Genomic DNA, 22,728 nt, shown 5'->3' with positions numbered 1-22,728 from the left:
GAGGATTATAAAGGGTCACTCTGAAATTCGGAGGTGGCGGGACACGGAGATGGCGGTACGCGGAGATAGCGGGAGGTAACCTTCTGTGCTGACCCAGACCACACGTTTTCTGTGCCCAGACGGAAGTTCTCCCTTCCTCTCGTATTTGTGTGTATGTCTGAACCCCGTGTTAAGCTACATTTAGAAAGACAATGAACCACTGTCTCCAAACGTAGACACTGGGCAGACTCAACCAAGGGCGGTCCTAGACATATACTTTGGGGGGGGGGGTCACCGAGGGTCTTGGGGGTATGGAAAACCACCCAGCAAAGGAGGGGGTCCGGGAAAATTAGAAAATAACGTGCTAAAATGTGTGGCTTTTAAGCTATTTTGAGGACCTAGTTTAATGTGTTCAAGCTTCCCAGTTTATTTAAAGGTCAGTTTATTTAAAGGTCAAAGAAATGTTTAAAAATAAACTTGTATAATGTCATGTTTTTGCATTATTGAGACTTGTGGTTTTAATAATGAAGGAATACGGCAACATTACAACACATTCAAGCATTATTGATTTACGAAAATACCCTTTTAACTGGCGCCGATGTGCCAGCTAAACAGGAAATGTCCAAAATCAGACCAAGATGTCAAACCAGAGAACTTATTTCAGTTAAGAAGTGTTTAAGAACTTGCACCCAACACTACTACATTATACCTGCCCAGTAAGCAACAGTTATCCTATACAAAGTACACTACCCAACTAGTTGCCCGTTGCCGTCACTGCTACCGCCTAAAGAATTGGTTCTCAGTGTTCTCATTTTTTTCTATGCCAGTGGCATTTTACAAGGGCTCAACGCGAGGATAAAGCTTTTGTGCAACGTTTTTGTGGTTGTGTCGGGAATTAAATCCATCCCTTCCGCATCTAATGAGACACTACCATTTTGTTGTTGTTTCGTGGCTAGCAACATACCAATTGGGTTGTGGTATTCTTAAATATAGTATTAGGTGATCTAAATATAAATACTATTACTATGTAATATTGAAAGCTTTAAAATTTGCTACGGTAATCATTAAATTACATTACTGTAATTACAAATTCCTATCACGCTGAACTCAGATAAATTGTTATTCAACTAACTTTCAAGCTTTGACTATTGACACAACTTATTTTTTTCATCCAACACCCAATTCAAGTTTTCAATCATCTAGGTTAAAATGAATGATACCATTAAATGCTGAAAAATTAAATAAGAAGAAGAATGTGGCCAAACGTCGAACGCTAGCATCCTGAAATAAAAATTGTGCGACCCCCCCCCCCTGGGACCGCTCTTGGACTCAACAGGCCAAATGATGCGAATGCCCCCTGCAAGATTGTTTTCTTTTTATATTTGCAATGGTTCTTACTGCCCACTCTTTGAGATTAAAAAGCAAGGGCTAGAGATAATCTGCACAACCATCCCACAACACAATGATGGTGAGGATAAAAAGTAAAAAATTGACCATGAGAAGGGTTTCGCGAGGGCAGTATTTTGCGAGTCTATTTAAGGCGAATGTGCCCGATGAGTCTTTTGAGCATACACTATCAACATGATCGTTCCAAGTCAACCCCTCATCAAGGAGTAGCCTATATTTCGAGGAACTTAGTGTAGCCACCACTTAGCCAATGGTTCCTTATTCTATAGTGTAGCTTCGTTGCGTCTCCCCAGCGCCGAGGCCATAAATTACCAAAGGGTGTCTGCTCAGTGATGCAGAGGTGGCGTGGGTTAATACCTTCTATTTTAAAATGGTATCAATGAATTTAATCTGTGTAGCAGTAAAGGTTAGGTTAAGTTAGGTTAGCTCTAAAGTACGAGAGTCGGTAAGCTGAATTAAAAAATATTCATTAAATGTTCATTTAGAATTCGAAACATATCATGTCTGCAATGAAATGTATGTAAAATTATCGTCATTCCAGTGCTGATTGTCTACAATGCTCAACTGGGCACACGCCTTTACAGCAGTTTGTTGCTTTTGTGAATTCCAATTCGGCTGTCAAAACTGTCAGATTATGCCAGATAGCCTGCTCGGCGCTGGGGAGACGCGGCGCTCGGGAGACGGAATCGGATAGAGTTACCTCTGCGCTCCTTGGCCCTACCTCGATGGATTCTTTGACCGAGGTGTTGACACTGGACTGTTGACATTTTTATCACGTGTGCTCCACTGTCCGTTTCTCCTGCTACACAGGTAGAGGGGCGCTAATACCCGGGACCGATTTGTCTTTTGTTTTCATTCTGATGTTCTCACAGGCCAAAAATACTATTCGTTTAAATTTGTACACATGTGTATGTATTTATATCTATCTTTTTATCAATCTCATACGTAAACAAGAAAAAATCTGTTTTTTCAAATGTTTACCTTTAAAACCTGGAAATTCCCAATTTTCATTACAACCATCGGGTAGAGATAGATCGAGGTGGGTGGATAAACAATAGTTATTTGTGTAGCTAGTGCGCGAACTGAAGTGGCACTTGGTGGCACATGAGAGACATGTTTGTACGCACGAGTGTGGAAAGTATCTCGAATTTTTTCACTCGCGTTACAGATTATGTTTTCCTACAGTTAATTTAAGCATATAAATAACTAGTCTTCCAAACCCTAAACAACACGTTCAGGTTAGGTTAAATCCAAGCGTTGAACGGAATGGGAAACACTGCACCAGCTGGTCGTAGTCGTAGTATATATTTTTTCACCACACTATGATGTTTTTGGCTGTATTACATACGTTAATTGGTGGCTGAAAGTTACGTTTTGCTGGCCATGCCAGCTGTCGCCAATTTGGGGACCGAGCAGGTTTTTACAGGCCGGGGCCGCAAAATCAGCTGTCCGCTTACTTACTTAGAACATGAATGCGTTTTAAATACACAATCAAAATCCATACCATTGCAATATAGAATTGTGTTATTGTCACCGTTGCCTAGCAACTATTTCTTTATATTTTTGCTGATTCCTCAAATTATTTCTAAAGTTGTAGTTGTGTTGACGATCAGTGTGCATTATTATAGTGGTGAATAGTGGTAATAGGGTATAGTGTGGTGAAAAATAGCGTTCGTATCACGGACCGAAATGGTTTTGCAGCTCTCGATCGTTTAAGTTCTCGACTTCGTCTCGAACTTAAAAACTATCTCGAGCCGGCAAAACCTCATTTTCGGCCCTTGGTACGAAATATACTATTTCACCACACTATGATGTTTTTGGCTGTATTACATACGTTAATTGGTGGCTGAAAGTCACGTTTTGCTGGCCATGCCAGCTGTCATTGAAATTTGGGGACCGAGCAGGTTTTTACAGGCCGGGGCCGCAAAATCAGCTGTTCGCTTACTTACTTAAAACATGAATGCATTTTAAATACACTATCAAAATCCATAGCATTGCAATAGAATAATTGTGTTATTGTCGCCGTTGCCTAGCAACTATTTATTTTTATTTTTGCTGATTCCTCAAAATATTTCTTTACATAACCTTAATGTTGTAGTTGTGTTGACTATCAGTGTGCATTATTATAGTGGTGAATAGTGGTAATAGGGTATAGTGTGGTGAAAAATAGCGTTCGTACCACGGGCAGAAATGGTTTTGCAGCTCTCGATCGATTTAAGTTCTCGACTTCGTCTCGAACTTAAAAACTATCTCGAGCCGGCAAAACCTCATTTTCGGCCCTAGGTACGAAATATACTATTAAAGTGTTACTTTTTTCAATCGTAGACGTATTGCGTGCCTAATAAAAGCACACTGTTTTGTTGGAATACTGGAGTGCGGCAAAGATAATTAAATACCGCAATTAGCTACTTTGCGTGCTATAATCAGTACAAGAAAGCCCGCTATGTCAAGTAACTGTAGGAAAACAATTTTGTATGTTGCAGCATTATTATTATTAAAGGTACCGTACGGAGAAAATTCCAAGAAACCGTGCATTTTAAATTCCAAATTTAATTCTTACGAAAAAAGGAAAACTGTTGTTGTTTGCTTGTTAGTGGATATATTATGATCAAATTAAGCAAAATAAATTATTTCATCCTATACTATACTATTAACCTTCCAGAGGACGCATCACGGAAGTAACCTCCAGGGATGTTTTATTCTTCGCGATTATATTATTTTGAGTGGTGTCGGCTGTGTGAGTGGGGAAACGGACAACCTTTCCCAGGGTTAAAATTTACCTGCGAATTTCTGGCCTGTTTTGCAGGGATGGACAACCTTTCCCATCAGTAATGAGGGGTCGGGGTGGGACAGGTTGGCCGCCTCTGCTGCCAGGATTAGAGTTTGACGATAGTTGACAGTGGATGCAATGGATTATATTTCTAGCATTTGCACTGCGATGCACGAGAAGATAATATTACTTCCCTCAAGGAATTGTTAGCTATTTATTTATGTGATTTGAAAAAGCAAAAAAAACGAACAATAAATCAAATCAATTATTATCTGAATATACTAGTAGAAACGTGAACTATTAATGACTTTAAACAGTGTTTAAAGATATTTCATTCCACAATAAAATATGAAGTCTATTTTGTAATTTCGAAAACGTTCGACTGCACTAATGACGTTTAAAACTTTAAATTAACATAAAAATAATACAAATCTTGTATTAAAGGGAAATGAGACAATTTATTTTTCTGTGAATACATTTTATATAAGACGTATTATTTATATCATCCCCTTTTATACGATAGCCCTAATACAAGTTTTTTACGTCTTAAATGTTTTGAAAGGGTATCATGGAAAGTTAAGTATTCTTAATGTACTTCAAATTTTAAACCTACAAAAATGTAACACCATCTGAACATACAACTAGACATTCCACCCTAAATTTTTCGCCAGATGAAAAATTCCCAAAAACGCCAATCGTTTAACTAAATCAAAGGATTTATTTTAGTTATCTATTATCTATTTTAGTTAGGAATTTAAAAAATTCAATTGTTTAATTTTTTCCGTAACCAATAACTGTACAAAACACTTTTTATACTAAATTATTGATTTTTTTAGCAATTTAAGATGGTTTAGAAAGAGGCACATTTTGAGTTTTTATGGTTTAAAAAATAAGAAAAACCTATATTTACCCCACAAAACCCGGTTCCCATGGTCCGATCATGCTGGTTCGCGAACTCATTTCAACCCAAATTTCATCAAAATCGGGAAAGAAATTACTCAAGTTATCGCGTTTACGGGCAGATATAAATCGTTTTGAACGGATGGTGTTTTTGGCCTCTGGGGAAATCAAATTAAAAAAGTAAATCGGTCCCGGGTAGGTCTTACCATGAGACCTACGGTAATAGCTACTTCCCTATAGAGAAATTCTCTAATACTGCGGGTCACTCAAGTTTAACCCACTATTGTACTGTAATGGCAAAGATGAGTGTGGAGAATTTGTTTAGGCTTTTTTAGGAAATAAGCCCTTAAATAATAAACATTAAAATTTAAAAAATATTTTAACCCTTTCTCGTTTGATTGACGAGTATTTTCTTTACTTTCACATCATGTGTGTTTGAAAGTGTTTGAAAATGCAACCAAAGAGGAAATTAAAAAAACCTATATTCACTAATTTAATATACTTTACCAAGTTTTTCACAATGACTTGATTGTTAAGAAGAGCAAAGAGCAGGCTGACAATTTTCTAGTCCATGCAACATATTGTGTTCTCCGTGTTTGATCCCGGAAACGTAAAGATATTCCTTAAAAGTGTTGTTGCTTGCATTCGAAGCTTGTGTTGCAGCTTAGAAATATAAATTTTATGTATGCTTCAGTTAAGTACTGGTATCTTATGATTACCTATTTTTCAACCCCTGTCCCAGGTTCTACTAGTCTAGGGTCGGCCATTAAGTATTTTGGCTAGGGCGGCCAACCTGTCCCAGCACTAATCCTCATGCACCCTGGGACAGGTTGGCCGCCCTAGCCAAAATATTTTACGACCAACCCTTGGCCAGGAGACCCTGGGAAAGGTTGTCCTACAATCGTGTGAGTGTCACTGTACCTCACGCACCTCATTCCTAGAATAGAGTGAAGGTCAAAACTCACCCCTACTATTTTATATTTGTTACTTTTGTTCAGTTTTGTAAGAGGCTGGAAGTAACTTCCGTGTGCGCTCTGCCGATTCTCGTACAGCCTGGAGACAACTTCCGTGATGCGACCTCTAAGTTTAGTGTGTACGTTGATTATTGCGTGTAAACTATTACTGTAAATAATTATTTTTTTACGATTCATGACATTATTTAGTAAATATATAGTTTTTACAAGATGACAGAAGAAGTTAAATTTCTAATTGCAACACTCAGCCATGCTGAAAGGGAGATTCACGAACGACGTATGTACAGAGCCATTTAGTATTAAGATACCCATTATCTTAAATTACTTAAAACATCAGGTATTGAGAGTGTTATCAATTAAAACCACACTAGTGTACCTGTTGCTCGAATTCGAGCAATTGCGAAGCATTACAGGCGACTCAAAGATTATGGAAATACTCACGATCTACACGACAGTTAGATATAATCAAAATCTTTTGTAAATACCTTATCTTTTTCAAAAAGTTGATCTTGTTTTTTTAGTGTTTTTAGTGTAAAAGAAAACATTATTATTTCTATTTCGTCTACTTGGTTGTGTTCTATGACTTTTTCTATGTTTCCATTGTTTGCAAATCGGTTATTTCAATGATTGCTCAAGAAATGTAGCACAGTGTTAATTCAGTTTTATTTTTAGCCTATATCAAATTGTCCAGGATTTCTTGCTCTTTTCCATTGTAATAATTACACCAACGAATACACCAAAGAATTTACACCAAAGAATATCATCTACGTACAATCTCCAAGAAGTGGTAAAAAAGGCAGAAACCAACCCATACAATAGATATAAGTTAACTCAATAACATTATATTGCAAAACATGACACGATGCAGAAGAAAATCAATTTTGAAATTAGAAAAATCCATTGCAAATGCTGTACTTCATTTTGACAAATTCAATAAATCATAAATCACAATTTAAATATTAACAGCTGTTGCATTAAAAAGTAGTGTACAATTATGCATATGGTCGTAATGTAAACAAATCTGAAGAGGCAATTTTAAAGGCTTCTGGGGCAGAGCCCCAAGGGAATTTACCTCTTTCCTCTTTTGATGGCTCATCTACAGACCAAGACCTTTGTTTAGAGACCCCTACCAAGTTTCTACGCCCAGCCGTTCTCTCAAATTAGCTGTGACAAAAACCCCGTTTTCCTCCATAAGAATAACATGGGATGGGAATTTAAAGGCCACGGGGGCAGAGCCCCAAGGGAATTCACCATATTTCTCTTTTGAAGGCTCATCTACAGACCAAGACCTTTCTTTAGACACCTCTACCGAGTTTCTACACCCAGCCGTTCTCTCAAAATAGCTGTGACAAAGAAAAACAGTTTCAAATTAATATATAGATTATAGGACATTGTGGTAAAATTTAAATTAACTTCTTGAATATATTTTTGTAAAAGATTTCTTCATATACTTTTATGTTAGAAAATTTGATAGAATAATAGTTTAATTTTATATTTATAAAATCTAAATTAAATTATTGTACAATTAAGAGTTCACTAAACATATTTTTGATGTTTAAAATTAAAAATAAAACTTAATTTGTATACTAAAATACAAATTTTACTTCATAAATGTTTGTTTTTATTGACCCGGAAGTACCCTCCGGGTGCGCCCTCTCCCGTTTTAAAAACCAATGCGCCCTCTGAAAGGTAGGCATTTGATCAAAACTCTTTTCCCTTCCCCGTAGCAGAAAACCTATAAAAGTACTCATAAAAACTAATGTTATTGAAAAGGGAATAAGTATTACTTCTTTATGGAAATATTTTAGTAAACAATCCAATCAGCAAGTTGATATTTCCTTAGACTGCGGTGAGATTATTTTAAATGCACGGGGGATTTACATCCTTCTTCCCATCTATTGTAATTGGCACTTGCAATTTATCGTAAATAATCTAAAAATAAATATAAATTTAACGATTTTGAATGAAGATTTATTGACGGGAATAATGTTTCCACTCTGAAATATCCATTAACAACACTTTATCCTGGGTGGATTGTATTATCTCGACTAATGGTATGCTGTTACACGATTAATATTAACAAAGGTAACATTCAATGTCAGTCATACATTTTGTTATGGTTGCTTAACACTCGGTATGAGAACATCAAAACTTTCAAGAGATTTGAGTAACTATTGCTATCTGAACAGTGTTATGAGTAAACAGTTGATTTATCTCACACCCCGGACCTTTGATAACTTATGGCTAATTTTAACACGAATGGCCTTGATACCCCGTGATGTATACACTTCTGACGTAGGCGACACGTTGCGCGTTGTTTTCATTTTCTATAGAACGAAAATGGCAACTTAAATGTTGATTATTCAAAATGCAATAACATACTGAAAATCATCAAGATTCGGCCAGGTTGTTTCTAGTCTACTGGTCATAGATGTTTTCCCAATATTTTAAGATAGGCCTTTGTTATTTAGTACATTTTGCAATTGTCATTGTTTTCTAATAATACTTATATACAGGGTGTTTTTTTTAAAAAACTTGCATCTTTATTTATGTAAAAACCGCAATAGATAGAAATATGCAGTTTGCGGGAATCATCTTTTGACGTAGGGGGCCCAATTTTTTTAATTCAACGTTACATTTACATTCCTCCCCTTTCCTCCTGCCACCAACTTAATTTTTTTTAAATAGCAAGGTACCCCTTGTGACATATCAAATGAAAGAGCATGACAAAAGAAAATGTTTGGTGAAATTTATTTTTCATTTGATATCTCACAAGGGGTACCTAAGGGGTATAAAAAAAATATGGGTAGGGGAAAAGGGGGGGACATTCACTCATTCTTAAATGACCTAACAATTTTTTCATGTGGACGAGCAAACGATATTGAAAATTTCTACAATAAACTTCAATATAAAAAAATTATGATACATTACATCTGTTGACCGTTATTGCGTTGGTCACTGGGATCGCGGAACATTACAACTAATTACGGGATCGTGGAACAACGCATCAATTCCGGCGGTGCATCGTCGAAAACTGTAAAACGTGCTTAGCATTTCCTCTAGATCTTTAGTTAAATACTAGTGTATAATGTTTTGTAAACAGTCGTAATCATCCCTTTGGTTAGTAATACCGGTAATACATCATACACCCCAAATGGATTAAATATCGATGCTAAATCGGATTCAAAGAATTTTCCTTTTCCTTTGTACTGTATTTTGTAATTTGCTAATAAGCATATGTTACAATTTGTTTAAATTTTAGTAAAACTGCCATAGCTACTTGACAGTCCATAAGACTAATGTTTAAAATATTAAAATTTCATTTTAAGTATTTTAAACGAAAAACGAACTTTCCGAGAACAGAGGCTAGCATGGATATTTGTTTAGCCTAAAACTCAGATATTTCAATCAATTTGGATGAAATCATAGGAACAGTTTTTGAATTCATTTTGCGCAAACGTTAGCCTACTCATATAAGAATAGAAGTAGGTTTATAAGATAGAATAGATAGATATTTTGATTAGGGCTTCAAAAGGTTGACGCCTATAAGACTTTGATTTATTCCTAAAATGTGCTTTCAATGGTTGACCAACTTCCACACTATACAGTAACAGTTTTGAAGGTGAAATGTGAACCATCAGATGAATTTTTTAGTCAGGTTGAAAACATTAATAGATCGTCTGCAACTGTAAACAAGAGATGACAAAAGTTATGAAAATAATATAAAATTGCGCACTTTGTGCATCGGACCCCTGTAAGTGTTACATCCATTGTGTACTGAACCATGGTTTTTACACACATTTCGAAGGGATAAAGTTAATAAAACTCTGGACTTCCGATTTATTCAATGTTCTACTGTAGTAATAATTGCTTGGCAAACAATAGTAATAATTTGTTTGCATATTTAGTGTGCATTTTTTCAGGTATGCAGGCAAAAGTTCGTATACATCACTGTTTCAGTGTCTTTTCCCCGGTTATCAAAACCCAAGTTGAATTTTTGATACACACACACAGATTCTCCGGTTATACGACCTGAATGATGCCTAGAAATTTAATTTCATTTACAGTTACGCATTATTGAACCTGCAATTTATTAAATCTGTTATGAGGTACAACGTTTTTAATCTCACTTGGTTTTGGATTTTCTTAGAAAACGTGATCGGAAATAGTTGCAGTATTTGTAAACAACATTTAATGTAAACATATTCAGTGACAGCTAGACATATCGCATGCTTAATACTATATATTAGAGGGTAATGATTAACCGTTGATTATTCACATAAACCAATTAATAAAATCAACTACAGTACAACAATGAATCTTGGCCGATACGTAGCGTAGCCGACCAAGGGGGTAGATTTCCGGGGTCGGACATTTCTGATTTGACCATTGGGAGTAGAAGCACAGCCACCTCTAATACATGTATTAGAGGTGGCTATGGTAGAAGTCCGGGAGTAGATGTCCGTATGTCCGGGGGTAGATTTCCGGCGGTAAAATTCCGGTGTCAGGTTTATTGCTATTTTGATTAATTACAACTGTTAAGTAAACCGTGAAATGTGAGTTGATTGAAATAAATAATAATTAATTCGTCCTAAATGTCCGCGGCCGGAAATATTCCCCCAGACATGTGACGTCAAAATGACGTAGTGTTTTTTCACGGGGTAAATGTGGAGAGTTTCTAGAGTGCAGCAAAGGCACCAATCGTGTTACACATTTCCCTACAGTTACTATAAAGCATATAATCTATAATATTAAAACGTGACAGGGTTTTTTTTTATTTCACGATTCTGAATCAACCACTTGACGGATTTTCATGATTTTTGTATGGAAAGAAAGATAATTTTGAGAACTAGGGAATGCCGAAGCCACAATTTTAGTTAAGGGTTCCAGTTTTTTAGAAATTAAGTTTGAATTTTTTTTAAGTCTAGCAGCCGACGTAAATATTCTAGACTAGCTTTAGCTATTAATACCATTTGCTTAGTAACAGCTGTAAACATTCAGCGTTTGCAACACAAATTCAGCATTTGGATAAAAAATAAAATTACATACGAAGGGTTGGCGTATTTATACTATGTGTAATGCTATAATCATTGATACGTCCATTTATTCGGTAAGAGGATGACAGATTATTTAAACATACATTGTAAAATACTAGATAATATAATTTTTTTAGTAGTCTTTAAAATCTTTAGTTTGTTTTAGTGCAATATAATTTGTTAAAACTAACAACTGGTTGAATATAAAAATATTCCATATTCTATAGAACTATGAGGTTAGTTTATTTACTCTGTGATTTTGTCATTGATTATAGGAAATAAGTAAGAATCTATAACAATTGCTGTATACGAATCGAAGCTCACGAGCTTTCAAATGAAAGCTTATGAAAATATTTCTTACTAAAATTTTTGAGGAAAGGTTGGGAAATAACAATGATCACATGTTTTAATTCATGTTGGCAACTTTTTCTTTACAATACATTTCGAACTGCTAAAACTATGCTTGAATTAGGAATATAAATATTGATATAACTATATACAGTTTTGATGGACTACTCGATTCCCGTACGTAGGACGGGCCAACAGGTCGTATAAATAATTAGTCTTTCAAACAATGTACAGCACGTTTTTTTTAGGTAAAATCCAAACATTGAACGAGATGGGAAACGCTGCACCAGCTGATCGTAGTCGTAATATCTTTAAGTGTTGCCAACTTATTTTCAAGCGTACACGTATTACGTGCCTAATAAAATCACACTGTCTTGTGTTGTTTGGTTGTAGTCCAAGAATTTTAGGAATAATAAAGCCATTCGACCTAACAAATTCGGACTAAGTGGAAACTTTGCACAGTTGTTAAGTAAGCCTAAATAAATAAAATTTCAAAATTCCCCATAAATCTCTGCTGTGCTTCAGCCGCCATCTTGGAAAATGGCGGCCAATTTTCACTTTTTTGACAATATTTCACAAACTATTGGTATTAGAGAATTTTTATAAATACAAAAGTTAAAGAACGTCTAAAAATACATCTTTTTTATATTACAAGGTTTTCTCTATCTCTAATGGTTATTGAGATAAATAATAAAAGTTAGTATTAAATAAAAAATTCCCATGCTATTCTTATGGAGGAAAATAAAATTGTTGCCGTTTGCTTATTTATGGATATATTTTTATCAAACTTGGCAAATTTATTTATTTTATACTAAGCTATTAATATTTAACATAAATATACACTTTAGTACCCTCCCTATAGCAGTAAACCTAGTATTCGTTAAATTTAAAGTTATTTAAATAGGGAATCGATCTTACATTTTTATGATATATTTTTAGTAAAAATCCTACACTAATAACATCGCTGATTTGGTCAATATGGATATGACTCGTCATGAGGGTATAGAAACCAACTAAAAGCATAATAGTTTTGTTGGGATCAGTGCGAGGAAGGCCACTTTGTCAGGTGACTGTAGGGAAAATAAATTGATAGGTTGATTCTCGTGAACATGTGTCGAAATGTGACAATGCGAAATGTGGTTTTGTAATTGTTTAGTAGCCATAATTTTAGCCTATTTTCCCGTATTATGAAAGATGGCTGATCCCAATCAATGGGGATTTTAAGATTGGTTTAAAAGAAGAATGTTTCGTGTGATACCAAATTTAATTGCACAATGAATTAATGATGCCATCTAGCAAAAAGTCGACCTAAAACAAGACCACGGTTTGGCCCGTTTATTTTCAGAAAATCTAAAAAATGTCCACTAGTGTAAAGTAGAAACAAAAACAAAATGCTTTTATAAAAGCATATTCTGTTTCATCTTTATTTTTACAGGATTTATTCCAAAATTTGATTTTAAGTTTTAAAAAGCTGTGACATAGTACATACCGTCAAGTTAATCATAAACCGTCCAAAATACTTAATTTTCCCGCAAAATATTTGTCTGATTACCTACATGTTTAGCTCAGCGGCGATGCCTCGGGTTCAGCGTGCGAAACTCTATGTTGATTGCTCATTTTGTGATCAAAGATAGGCTAAATCAAACATTTCCAGTGTCTTTCTAGTGTACGTCAAGTCTATATTAATATAAATCCTACACTAATAACATCGCTGTTTTGGTCAATATGGATATGACTCGTCATGAGGGTATAGAAACCAACTAAAATCATCATAGTTTTGTTGGGATTGCGTAAAATATGACGTACGATGATTAATGATAATTAATGTAAATAATTAACACAAGCTAGGGAAGGGAGTGTACCTCTTGAGGTCTGATCCACCAATTAAGGTACATATGTCGGAGTTGAAAATACTCCCGCAAACTCTCCGTGAAGCAACTCAAGCCGAAGATGATGAACTAGAAGCAGAAGACCATAACGATGCCTTACCTGGTTATAACTTAAGGTCTAGAAAGAGGAAGATTTAAAATATATATTAAGGGTTTTGGGGGAGGGGATGATTGACGTACGATGATTAATATCTATAAAGAAAACCCTCAATAGATATTTCTATATAAGTTTGCCCAAAGACTGTTTCATGATTAATAAATGAACAATCATATGTTTCCTCAATTGTTTTTGGTTGAAAACAAATAATAGTTTCAGTTTGTTGTTTTGTTTTGCATTGAACACAAGCTCAGTTTTATTCTGCTAAATTTAATCTAGCATTTTGTCTTAATTTCTTAATTTAATATCGTCTGTGATGTCATTATAAATCGTGAATCACGTATCAGTGACGATGGACAATATGGTTCTTTGTAACAATCAGTTAAAAGCATTTCTATAAAGCCAGTTTCAGAATGTGTTTTGTCATATATTGTCCTTTAAATAATACAATTACAACCACGCAACAGCTGTGAAGTAGGTATAATATGATGAAAATAGAAATGAATAATATCAAAACTATGTCCGTGCACTAATGAAACTGTTCTCATACCTAGTGAAATTGTGTTTTCAGGTTAATGAAATTATTATGTAAATATTGACTGCTTCACAGATAAGACTCATTGTAACCGGCATATTAAAAGAAAACATATTAACCCTCGTCACTTCTATATCACTGAGCAGACCCTTTGGTGATTTATGGCTTCGGCGCTCGGGATACTCTTTTGCCTTCGGCGCTCGGGAGACTCGGCGCTCCGGAGACGCAACGCTAATGATTGAGGGTTCCGTGTGGTTACATTTTTCAAAACATTCTTATGGTGGAACCTGTACCTTGAGCTGATATAGTTTTCAACTTCTCTGTCTTTTCACCGCTTCAAAAATATCTGAATGATTGATTCTTAAAACGCTTGCTGTATGGTAAACAAAATACAGTTTACTTACCATATTTCTTTTTTTCACCTATATAATTTAGGAGAATCGAACAAACAACTAATTTATTTTCTGTATAGTGTGACAATAAAATGTGCGATCTACTTTTTAAAGTTTCTGGTAAAACATAGTTTTAAAATGTTCGCCCTCTTTTAGTAGATTGTCTTGTAGTATGAGAACCCCAAGTAGTTTATGAGTTACTGTAGTATTAGAATAAGGCAAACAGTTTATATTATCCGACTGTCGACATTTGTCCAATGAACAACTCAATCAGTGTAGGTTCAACAGTTATGCATACTGTACTTGAATATGGCCTGACGATGGTTTGGTACCGAACCGATAGTCTTGACTAGACTACTACGACTAGGTAGCACGCTGCGGATGCGCTACACGAGAGCGGGTTAGTGCGGTGCAACTGCAAGCAACCGGCCAGGGACTGAGGAGTCGACAGTCGAGGGGGGATTTTCCGCGGTGGCCGGCGAGCGGCGAGGAGGGGTCAGTTTGTTGGTGTGCGATGTGCGCTGTTGGTGTTATGCCTGGTTGTAGTGAGTGCTGTACGCTGTGCTGTTGCTGTAGTGGTCTTGGTGTGGTGTGGTACAACAATCGAGTGATGTGAACCGCAAACTGCACCTCAGCTCAGACATGGATACCTGGATGGAGGAGGTGGTACGAAAATACATATAATCAAAATATACTCTTTCTCTGACACATTGATGTTTCCTTCATTGATTGGCATTTTGCTATAGGTTTATGGTTTACTGTCACGGATTGGAAAAATCTAATCCTACCGTTTTGGTGATATTAAATTCTGAAATAAACTTTAATATGCCGCAATTGATGATGGCATGTTTAAAGGGTGTTAATCATTCCTTATATTAGGATACTCATTTATTTGTAAAATTATTTTTTAAAGCATGTTGCAAATCTTTAAAAAATGGCGCATACAAATACCTTGCGATTTTGTAAATTGTAACATAGTGATACAAGAAACATATACGGTCCCTGGGGAATCGTGAACCGCAGCACTTCGTTTTCAGAGTTCAGAGTCAGGCGCTCGCTACACTGTTACACTATTAACTGCTTCCCACGATTACTAGAAAAATACCGGTATGGATCATAAACATAAACAAATGACGTTTTTGACCCGAAAATAAACATTATTTAACATTGCTTAAATGGAACTGCCAAAACATATGTTCAATGGGGGATTGCCCAACTCCGCGCAGTGGTCAAATTTAATCCGAGGAAAAGTTTTATGGCCCCCGAAGGGTTCAGCCCAACTCCGCGCGGTGGTCACATTTAGTGTCAAGTCCAACTCCGCGCGGTGGCCACTCTAATATCTACGGTAGTTGTTTTGGTAAAGTTTTTACCAGAACAAAGGCACATTTGCATGGACGTGAGTTGAAGTTTCCAAAAGGTTTGCTGCTGTTATTGCAATAATACCCCCGCTGCAGCAAAACTGCAGACTAAGCGAACTTCTAATTACCTGATTGCATTACTAGTAAAATATCTCTTTCAAAATATACTATTTATTCCCTATTTAAATAGCATTAGTTTAATGGAGTACACATAGGTTTGCTGCAAGAGGCAGGGTAGTAAGTATTTTTGTGAAATGTCAATAGTTAAGTGTAAAATTAATGCATTTCCAAATTTAATCATAATACACTCCTTTTACAGGAAATTACAACAATTTACTTATTCTCCATAAGAATAACATAGGAATTATAAAATTAAAATTTGTTGGCATTTTTTCTGTAACTATTATGGCGCATAATAACACTTCGATATACTAAATTATTTGTCTTTAAGCTCTACAAATTGCTTTCAAAATAAATTGCAAAAATTTATGCTTTTAGGGTAAAAGTTGGGAAAACTCGATTTTTTCACCATAAACCCCAGTTTTCATGGTCCGATCGTGCTGGTTCGTGAACTCGTTCGAATAAATGTAGGTTTAACGTTCATACCACATTTATTTTTGCTCGAATTATCGTGCTAACGGACATATAGGTATATATACATCAAACATATATATGAATTCGAACGGATGGTGTTTTCGGCCTTTGGTACATAAAAACGGAAAAATTAAATCAGTGGGTCCAGGTCTTACCATAATACCTACGGTAATAGCTTATTCCCTATGTGGGAAATTTGCTAAAACGTTGGTCTGGGTCTGGCTTCAATGAAAATCCTCTTTATCGACGTCAAATGTGCCATTTAATAAGACATTCACAGTTCACAAAATTATTTAATAATACATTTTATTAACGATTTCATGAGCTTTACGTTACACTTGTGTGCTGCGATCACGGATTTTACCTTTTTATGCAGCAATATACTGCAAATTTGCTGTAACCTCTTTCTTGTAAAAAAGGTTTGCTCTGCATCTAAAGGTGGCTACAATGGACTTTTTAATGAATAACAAAACTTAACAATCTCTTCCAATAACATTTAACAAAGGAAACATTTAAAAATTCTTTTTGTAATCAAATTTTAAGTACAAGTTTGTTTTTGAGGTTTGCCAATAATGTAATTTAGTTTTCTGGAAAATAAATAAAATATTACTTACCGGTACCGGTACTGTGATTTTTAAAATATATCACGATTGTAACATGTTTTACTAAGGTTAATATTGCTTGGCATTTTAAAGCTTATAATTATTGTTTAACTATATTAATTTAAATTTATTATGGTTTGAAATAAGTGTAACTTTTGGAAATTTGTAAATATTTTACTTATACAATTTTAGTAGGCTAGTAATTTGTATTTTATTTTTAGTCCAGATATTTAAATGGATTGTTCTTTTTTTTGTTTGTTTTGTAAATAATATACACGATGTTTATGTTAACGATGATAATTTGATGTAAATCTGTGTTATATGATTCTTATTAATGTTTGATAAAAACCACAAATTTTGGCTCACTTGCCCTGGAATTTTGAACATTTTGTACGTAGAGTAATTAAATATAAAGTCAATTTTGAAGTCTGAAGTTTTATTAAAATTCCTATACTGCTTTAAGTATTGATATAATTTTGTATTGCAAGTCATAAAAAACATAGAAGTTTGTCGGCCATTTTTTTCCAATTTGAGTGGTGTAGCTAATGTTGTATGAAACAGAGATTAGAGCTAATTTCAATTTGTTATAGCAATCTGCGGTTGTATACAAAACTAATAATTTTGAACATGGTACTAAAGTTCAGAGAGATCATAAGCCCAGTAATATGAATGATTGACTATTGTAGAATTTGGAACGTATAAAGTCATAGTCACTCTTTCTCACGGACTTTTTATATTAGTGGTTTTTAAGCTTCATCTCCTGTTTTAGGTATATCTTATCCCTTTTCCTTTCCTATAAATGATAAACATAACATAAAGTATAACACAATTTCAAAATTCAAACACCAACTCTCAGCCGTCAGGGCTGCAAGAGCCAAAATTGACCACTGCGCGGAGTTGGGCATGTGCCGCGAGGGATCCGAAGTGACCACTGCGCGGAGTTGGACAGTTGGTTTTGACAGATTTCTGACCACTGCGCGGAGTTGGGATAAGCCCGTTCAATGATATTATTATAGGATTCGGGCCAACGTCATTTGTTTATGTTTATGATCCAACCCGGTATTTTTCTAGTAATCGTGACTGCTTCCTACACAACTAAACAATCGGTAGAACGAGCAATGTGATTGATTATTGAAGTACAGTACCTCAATACTAGTAATATCACATCGCTACAGCTGAAGAGATATTTTGTATTTGACGTTTGGAGGGGTTGTTCAATATTTAAGTGTATAAAATCAACTAATGCACCACCGCTGTCTATTTAAACTGTGACATTTCTTCCCTTCCCGTTATACCCCCGACACGAGTTCATACATATTAATTTAGTGTTTTGTTTTCTCATCTGTAGATTCCTTGTGATGTTACGTTTACGTTATCCTGGCAGTTTGTTATCAAGAGCACCTAAACATCCAAATTGTATATAACATGCCGCCATCCTTTACGTGAGATTCATACAGGTTTTAAGTGGCTATGATAAAGCTAATTCTTTCATGTACGCTAGGTATTTTATTGAGTTTCCCTCTTTCTCTAGCAGTGGCGGTTCCAAGGGGGGGGGGGCTACAGGAGCTAAAGCCCCCCCCCTTGGACCTTAAAAAAAATTTAAACGTACATTTCGTCCTTAAAACACGCAATGTCATAAAAACAGACATCAATGTAGTTTTTATTAAACTTAATAAGTGATGGCAGGAGTAGTAAATGAGGGGTGTAGGTACATGAACCAGCCTGTAATCCTCTTAATCACGGTCGTTTGACCTGTCAGTTCTAGGTTGGTGTCGAACGCGGGGTAGCGGATTTTTATCCCCCTGGAATTTTACCCCCTGGGCAAACGCGACGTCACAAACCAGGGGTAAAATTCCGGCCGCGAACTTTTGAGTTTCGCGACATCAGCTTGATGGATTAAACGCGGAATTAAACATACATTTTCACGGGATCAAATTATAAAAACCTAGAATGTACGGCCCGGATTTTTACCCCCGGAATTTTACCCCCCGGATTTTTACCCCCGGAATTTTACCCCCTGGCCAGATACATAAATTATTGAGAATGATTAATTATCGTCATTCAGTTTTAATTTAATGGTAAACATTTTATTATTAAGTAGCCTATCTTAATTTATACGTAACATTAACTAATCGAACAGGGTTTTAATATTAATTTTGAGATTCGAGTGTCAGGATTCGATCTTTGAAGCCAACTGTTGGTTAATATGATCAAAATAAAACGGCGAATTCTGTTTACTTAGTTGAGATTACAAAATAAATAAATAAAGATAGGCTACTAAATAATTAAATGTTTACAATTAATTAAAAACAGAAATAAGAAAATCAATCATTCAATTTCTAAAATCAGTCAGGGGGTAAAATTCCGGGGGGTATAAATCCGGGGGTAAAATTCCGGGGGGTAAAAATCCGGGGGTAAAATTCCCGGGGGTAAAAATCCGGGGGTATAATTCCGGGGGTAAAATTCCGGGGGTAAAAATCCGGCCCGTACATCTTACGTTGTCTAAACGCTAGTTATATGGACAGGGGTGAAATTCCGGTTTTGATCGCTAATCTAATTAATCACGCTCTGAATATTTTCATTAGACTTCCAAATCCGCGGGGGTAAAATTCCGGCCGCGAACAAACTTTTGGCCACTCAGGTTACTACGTCATAGTGACGTCAGCTTTGCCCAGGGGGTAAAATTCCAGGGGGATAAAATTCTGGCGACCCTCGAACGCTTCCCCCGCATCATACCGTGCATAGCCGAACTGTTCGCGGCAAATTGTTAGCTCTATTACCGTCGCTGTCAAAACTTATCGTTTGTAAGTTAAATTTAAATTAAATTTAACTGTCATAACCTAACCAAACCAACCAAACTTGCTGATAATGAAAAAATCAAATAAAGGTTTACTAATCGAAAAATAGTCCTGATCATAAAATTATAAATGCAGTAAATTCTAACAAAAGATGTACGGTTAAAAAGTAATCGCATTGTAAGCGAAATCTTTGACAAAAAGTTAACGCCTCCGGTGGGATTCAAAATTCTCGATGTGACCACTACCGTCAGGCCATAAATCAGGGGATTAACCCAAACAAAGATCTGGGCCGTTGTCCGTCTCCCACTCTCCCAGTATTGAGTTCCACATAGATAAACTTTGTGGACAATAGCATAACTAATAAAAAATACTAGTGGTCGTCCAGTGGTCGAAAACTCGACCAAAAACATGTAATGTACAGGTATTGACTATTGGATACCGAAATAGACATCCCATCTATATGGACCAGCTGTCGCAATTTTTTTTTTTATTTAAAAAGGTGTAGTTATGTGAGCCAGTTACCGAATGTGAGTCTAAATTCAATTTTCTACCTTATTTTGATGGGTCATAACAGTTGTTATAGCTCATAGTAGGTCATTCCATTAGTTTGACTTTCTAAAACCATGGTAAAACACATAGTGTATTGGACAGAAATTAGTCATTTAGATCAGCGCAATCTGTTGGTGGCTCACATCAACTACGACGAATTTAATGAAAAAACTAGTGACAACTTTAATATGGGGATGGAATGTAAAGGTACAGGCTTCTCTATTTTCACCTTACCCTTTAAATAAAACATGTGATTGTAATTTCTTCTATTTGTTTTGATTTTCTGTTTTATATTTCGTTGTTATTTCGTCACCAGCATGGCAACCCATAAAGCCCATGTTATTTTTTTTTTAATTTCAAATCCATTTTTTGTGCTTATATTTGAGCCTATTTTAATTTTTAAAGGGATTCTGCACTTCTACAGGAAAATATCTTTCCAATGGTATGCGTAGATTTTCCCTGCGATGGATACGAGCTGAGAAAAAAAGGTTTTAAAGAAACAGCTTGCCTATTAATACAGGGTTGGGCAAATGTGTGGATACCCCTAGTTAACTTTTTAACGCGTTGCAATAGGAAAACCTAACTCGACACATATTTACAACATAAGAAATTGCACTTTTTCATCAAAGTTACAACTTTGCCCTAGCCCCCAAAATGGGGTATTTTGGGGGCAGCCCCAAATTTTCAAATGTAAACACCTATCATGTGACCCCTCATTTTAAAGGGTTTGTTAAGAGAAATTGAATGGCGCAAACCAGAGGTCAATATCGCACGCCTAATCAAAATGGCAGCCATTTTAATTTAACATGAGCAATCATGATAAAGTCTGGACACCCCCAGTTAACTTTATAACGTATGGCAGTGGGAAAACCAAACTCGGCACATGTTTACAACATAAAAAATGCATTTTTTCATTAAAGTTAGAACTTGTACCCGGCCCCCAAAATGGGGTATTTTGGGGGCAGCCCCAAATTTTTAAAAGGAAACACCTATCATGTGACCCCTCATTTTAAATGGTTTCTCAAGACAAATTAAATGGCGCAAACTAGAGGCCAATATCGCACCCCTAATCAAAATGGCAGTCATTTTGGAATATCCCTTTTTAATTTTTTAACAGGTTATAGCAGGAAAACTAAACTCAGCATACCTTTATGAAAAAAGAGAATTCACCTTTTGGTCAGTATTAAAATATTTAATTTTTAAAGTTAACTGGGGGTGTCTAGACTCTATCATGATTGCTCATCTTAAATAATTAAAATGGCTGCCATTTTAATTAGGCGTGGGATATTGACCTCTAGTTTGCGCCATTCAATTTCCCTTGATAAACCCTTTAAAATGATGGGTCACATGATAGGTGTTTACATTTGAAAATTAGGGGCTGCCCCCAAAATACCCCATTTTGGGGGCTGGGGCAAAGTTGTAACTTTGATGAAAAAGTGCAATTTCTTATGTTGTAAATATGTGCTGAGTTTGGTTTTCCTATTGCAACGCGTTAAAAAGTTAACTAGGGGTATCTACACATTTGCCCAACCCTGTATATAGACTAGAGGTCGTCCAGTGGTCGAAACTCGACCAAAAATATGTAATGTGCAGACTTCTCTATTTTCACCCCACGCTGTAAATAATACTTGTGTCAGGAATTTCTTCCATTTGTTTTGGTTTTCTGTTTATATTAACCAGCATGGCAACCCATAATAACCATGTTATTTTTTTATTATTTTAAATCCATTTTTTGTGCTTGTTTTTGAACCTATTGATTTATAAAGGTATTCTGCACATGTGCAGGAAAATACCTTTCTAACAGTATGCGTAGATTTTCCCTGCGATGCACACGAGCTGAGAAAAAAGTTTTTAAAGAAACATGCTCGCCTATTAATATATAGATAGACTAGCTGTGTACCCGTTCTACGCACGGGGATCTTATAATATTCAGTTGAAACCTTCTTATATAACGAACAGCAGTTGGTTTGCATATTTTAAGATATGCTGGCCAAACTATTATACATAGCTTCATTTTATGTTGTTTTTTGTTGTTCCGGATCGGTATGACAATCAATAAAAGGTTAAATTACCTCTGTGTCTGCCGGTCGATCCTATAACGGTAGGCTTACTTTTATTTTTACTATCTGATCTCGTTTGCATGGCTCAATCACGTCCTGGTTGAAGTTCGTTCGCTACGCTCACTCACCTGTATGTTGGAGCTCGTTCGCTGCGCTCACTTTCCTTCAGGTTAGCTCGTTCGCTACGCTCACTTGCCTTCAGGTTAGCTCGTTCGCTACGCTCACTCGCCTCCAGGTTGCAAATTAGCTGTTGTCATAAATGTAAAAGAAATAATAGTGCTAGTGCTGCACCCTGTTGGTAATCCTTGTAACTTTAATGCTATTGAACATCACAGAACAGAACCAACTTGTTTAATTGAAACAGCTGTTAAGATTCAATAATTTCATTTCTCATAAGGTTAACATGGGCTTCCAGAAATTCCACGTCAAAAATCGACAAA

The 22,728-nt window shown here is 35.8% G+C and overlaps 1 protein-coding gene across 3 annotated transcripts in view; it reads left to right on the top strand.

The window, feature by feature from the left end:
• The window catches only part of LOC128982764 (steroid hormone receptor ERR1), a 143,050-nt gene that overhangs the window by 7,687 nt on the left and 112,635 nt on the right, over positions 1-22,728 (top strand). Inside the window, exon 1 of one of the 3 annotated variants that reach the window (XM_054401728.1) lies at positions 14,848-14,993. The exons of 1 other annotated variant lie outside the window; for it this stretch is intronic. In XM_054401728.1, coding sequence (XP_054257703.1) covers positions 14,970-14,993 — 24 coding nt within the window. In that variant the 5' untranslated portion in view covers positions 14,848-14,969. Of the gene's footprint in view, positions 1-14,847; positions 14,994-22,728 lie in introns of those variants that run through there. One more of the 3 variants, XM_054401736.1, reaches the window with a different exon arrangement.

The sequence above is a fragment of the Macrosteles quadrilineatus genome, unplaced genomic scaffold, assembly GCF_028750875.1.
Source record: "Macrosteles quadrilineatus isolate MER2022 unplaced genomic scaffold, UCM_ALF_1.0 Scaffold_1__1_contigs__length_201487025, whole genome shotgun sequence".
NCBI classification, from domain to species: Eukaryota; Metazoa; Arthropoda; class Insecta; order Hemiptera; family Cicadellidae; genus Macrosteles; species Macrosteles quadrilineatus.
Note: the sequence above shows the minus strand (reverse complement) of the source record. Positions and strands in the feature narration are given on the sequence as shown.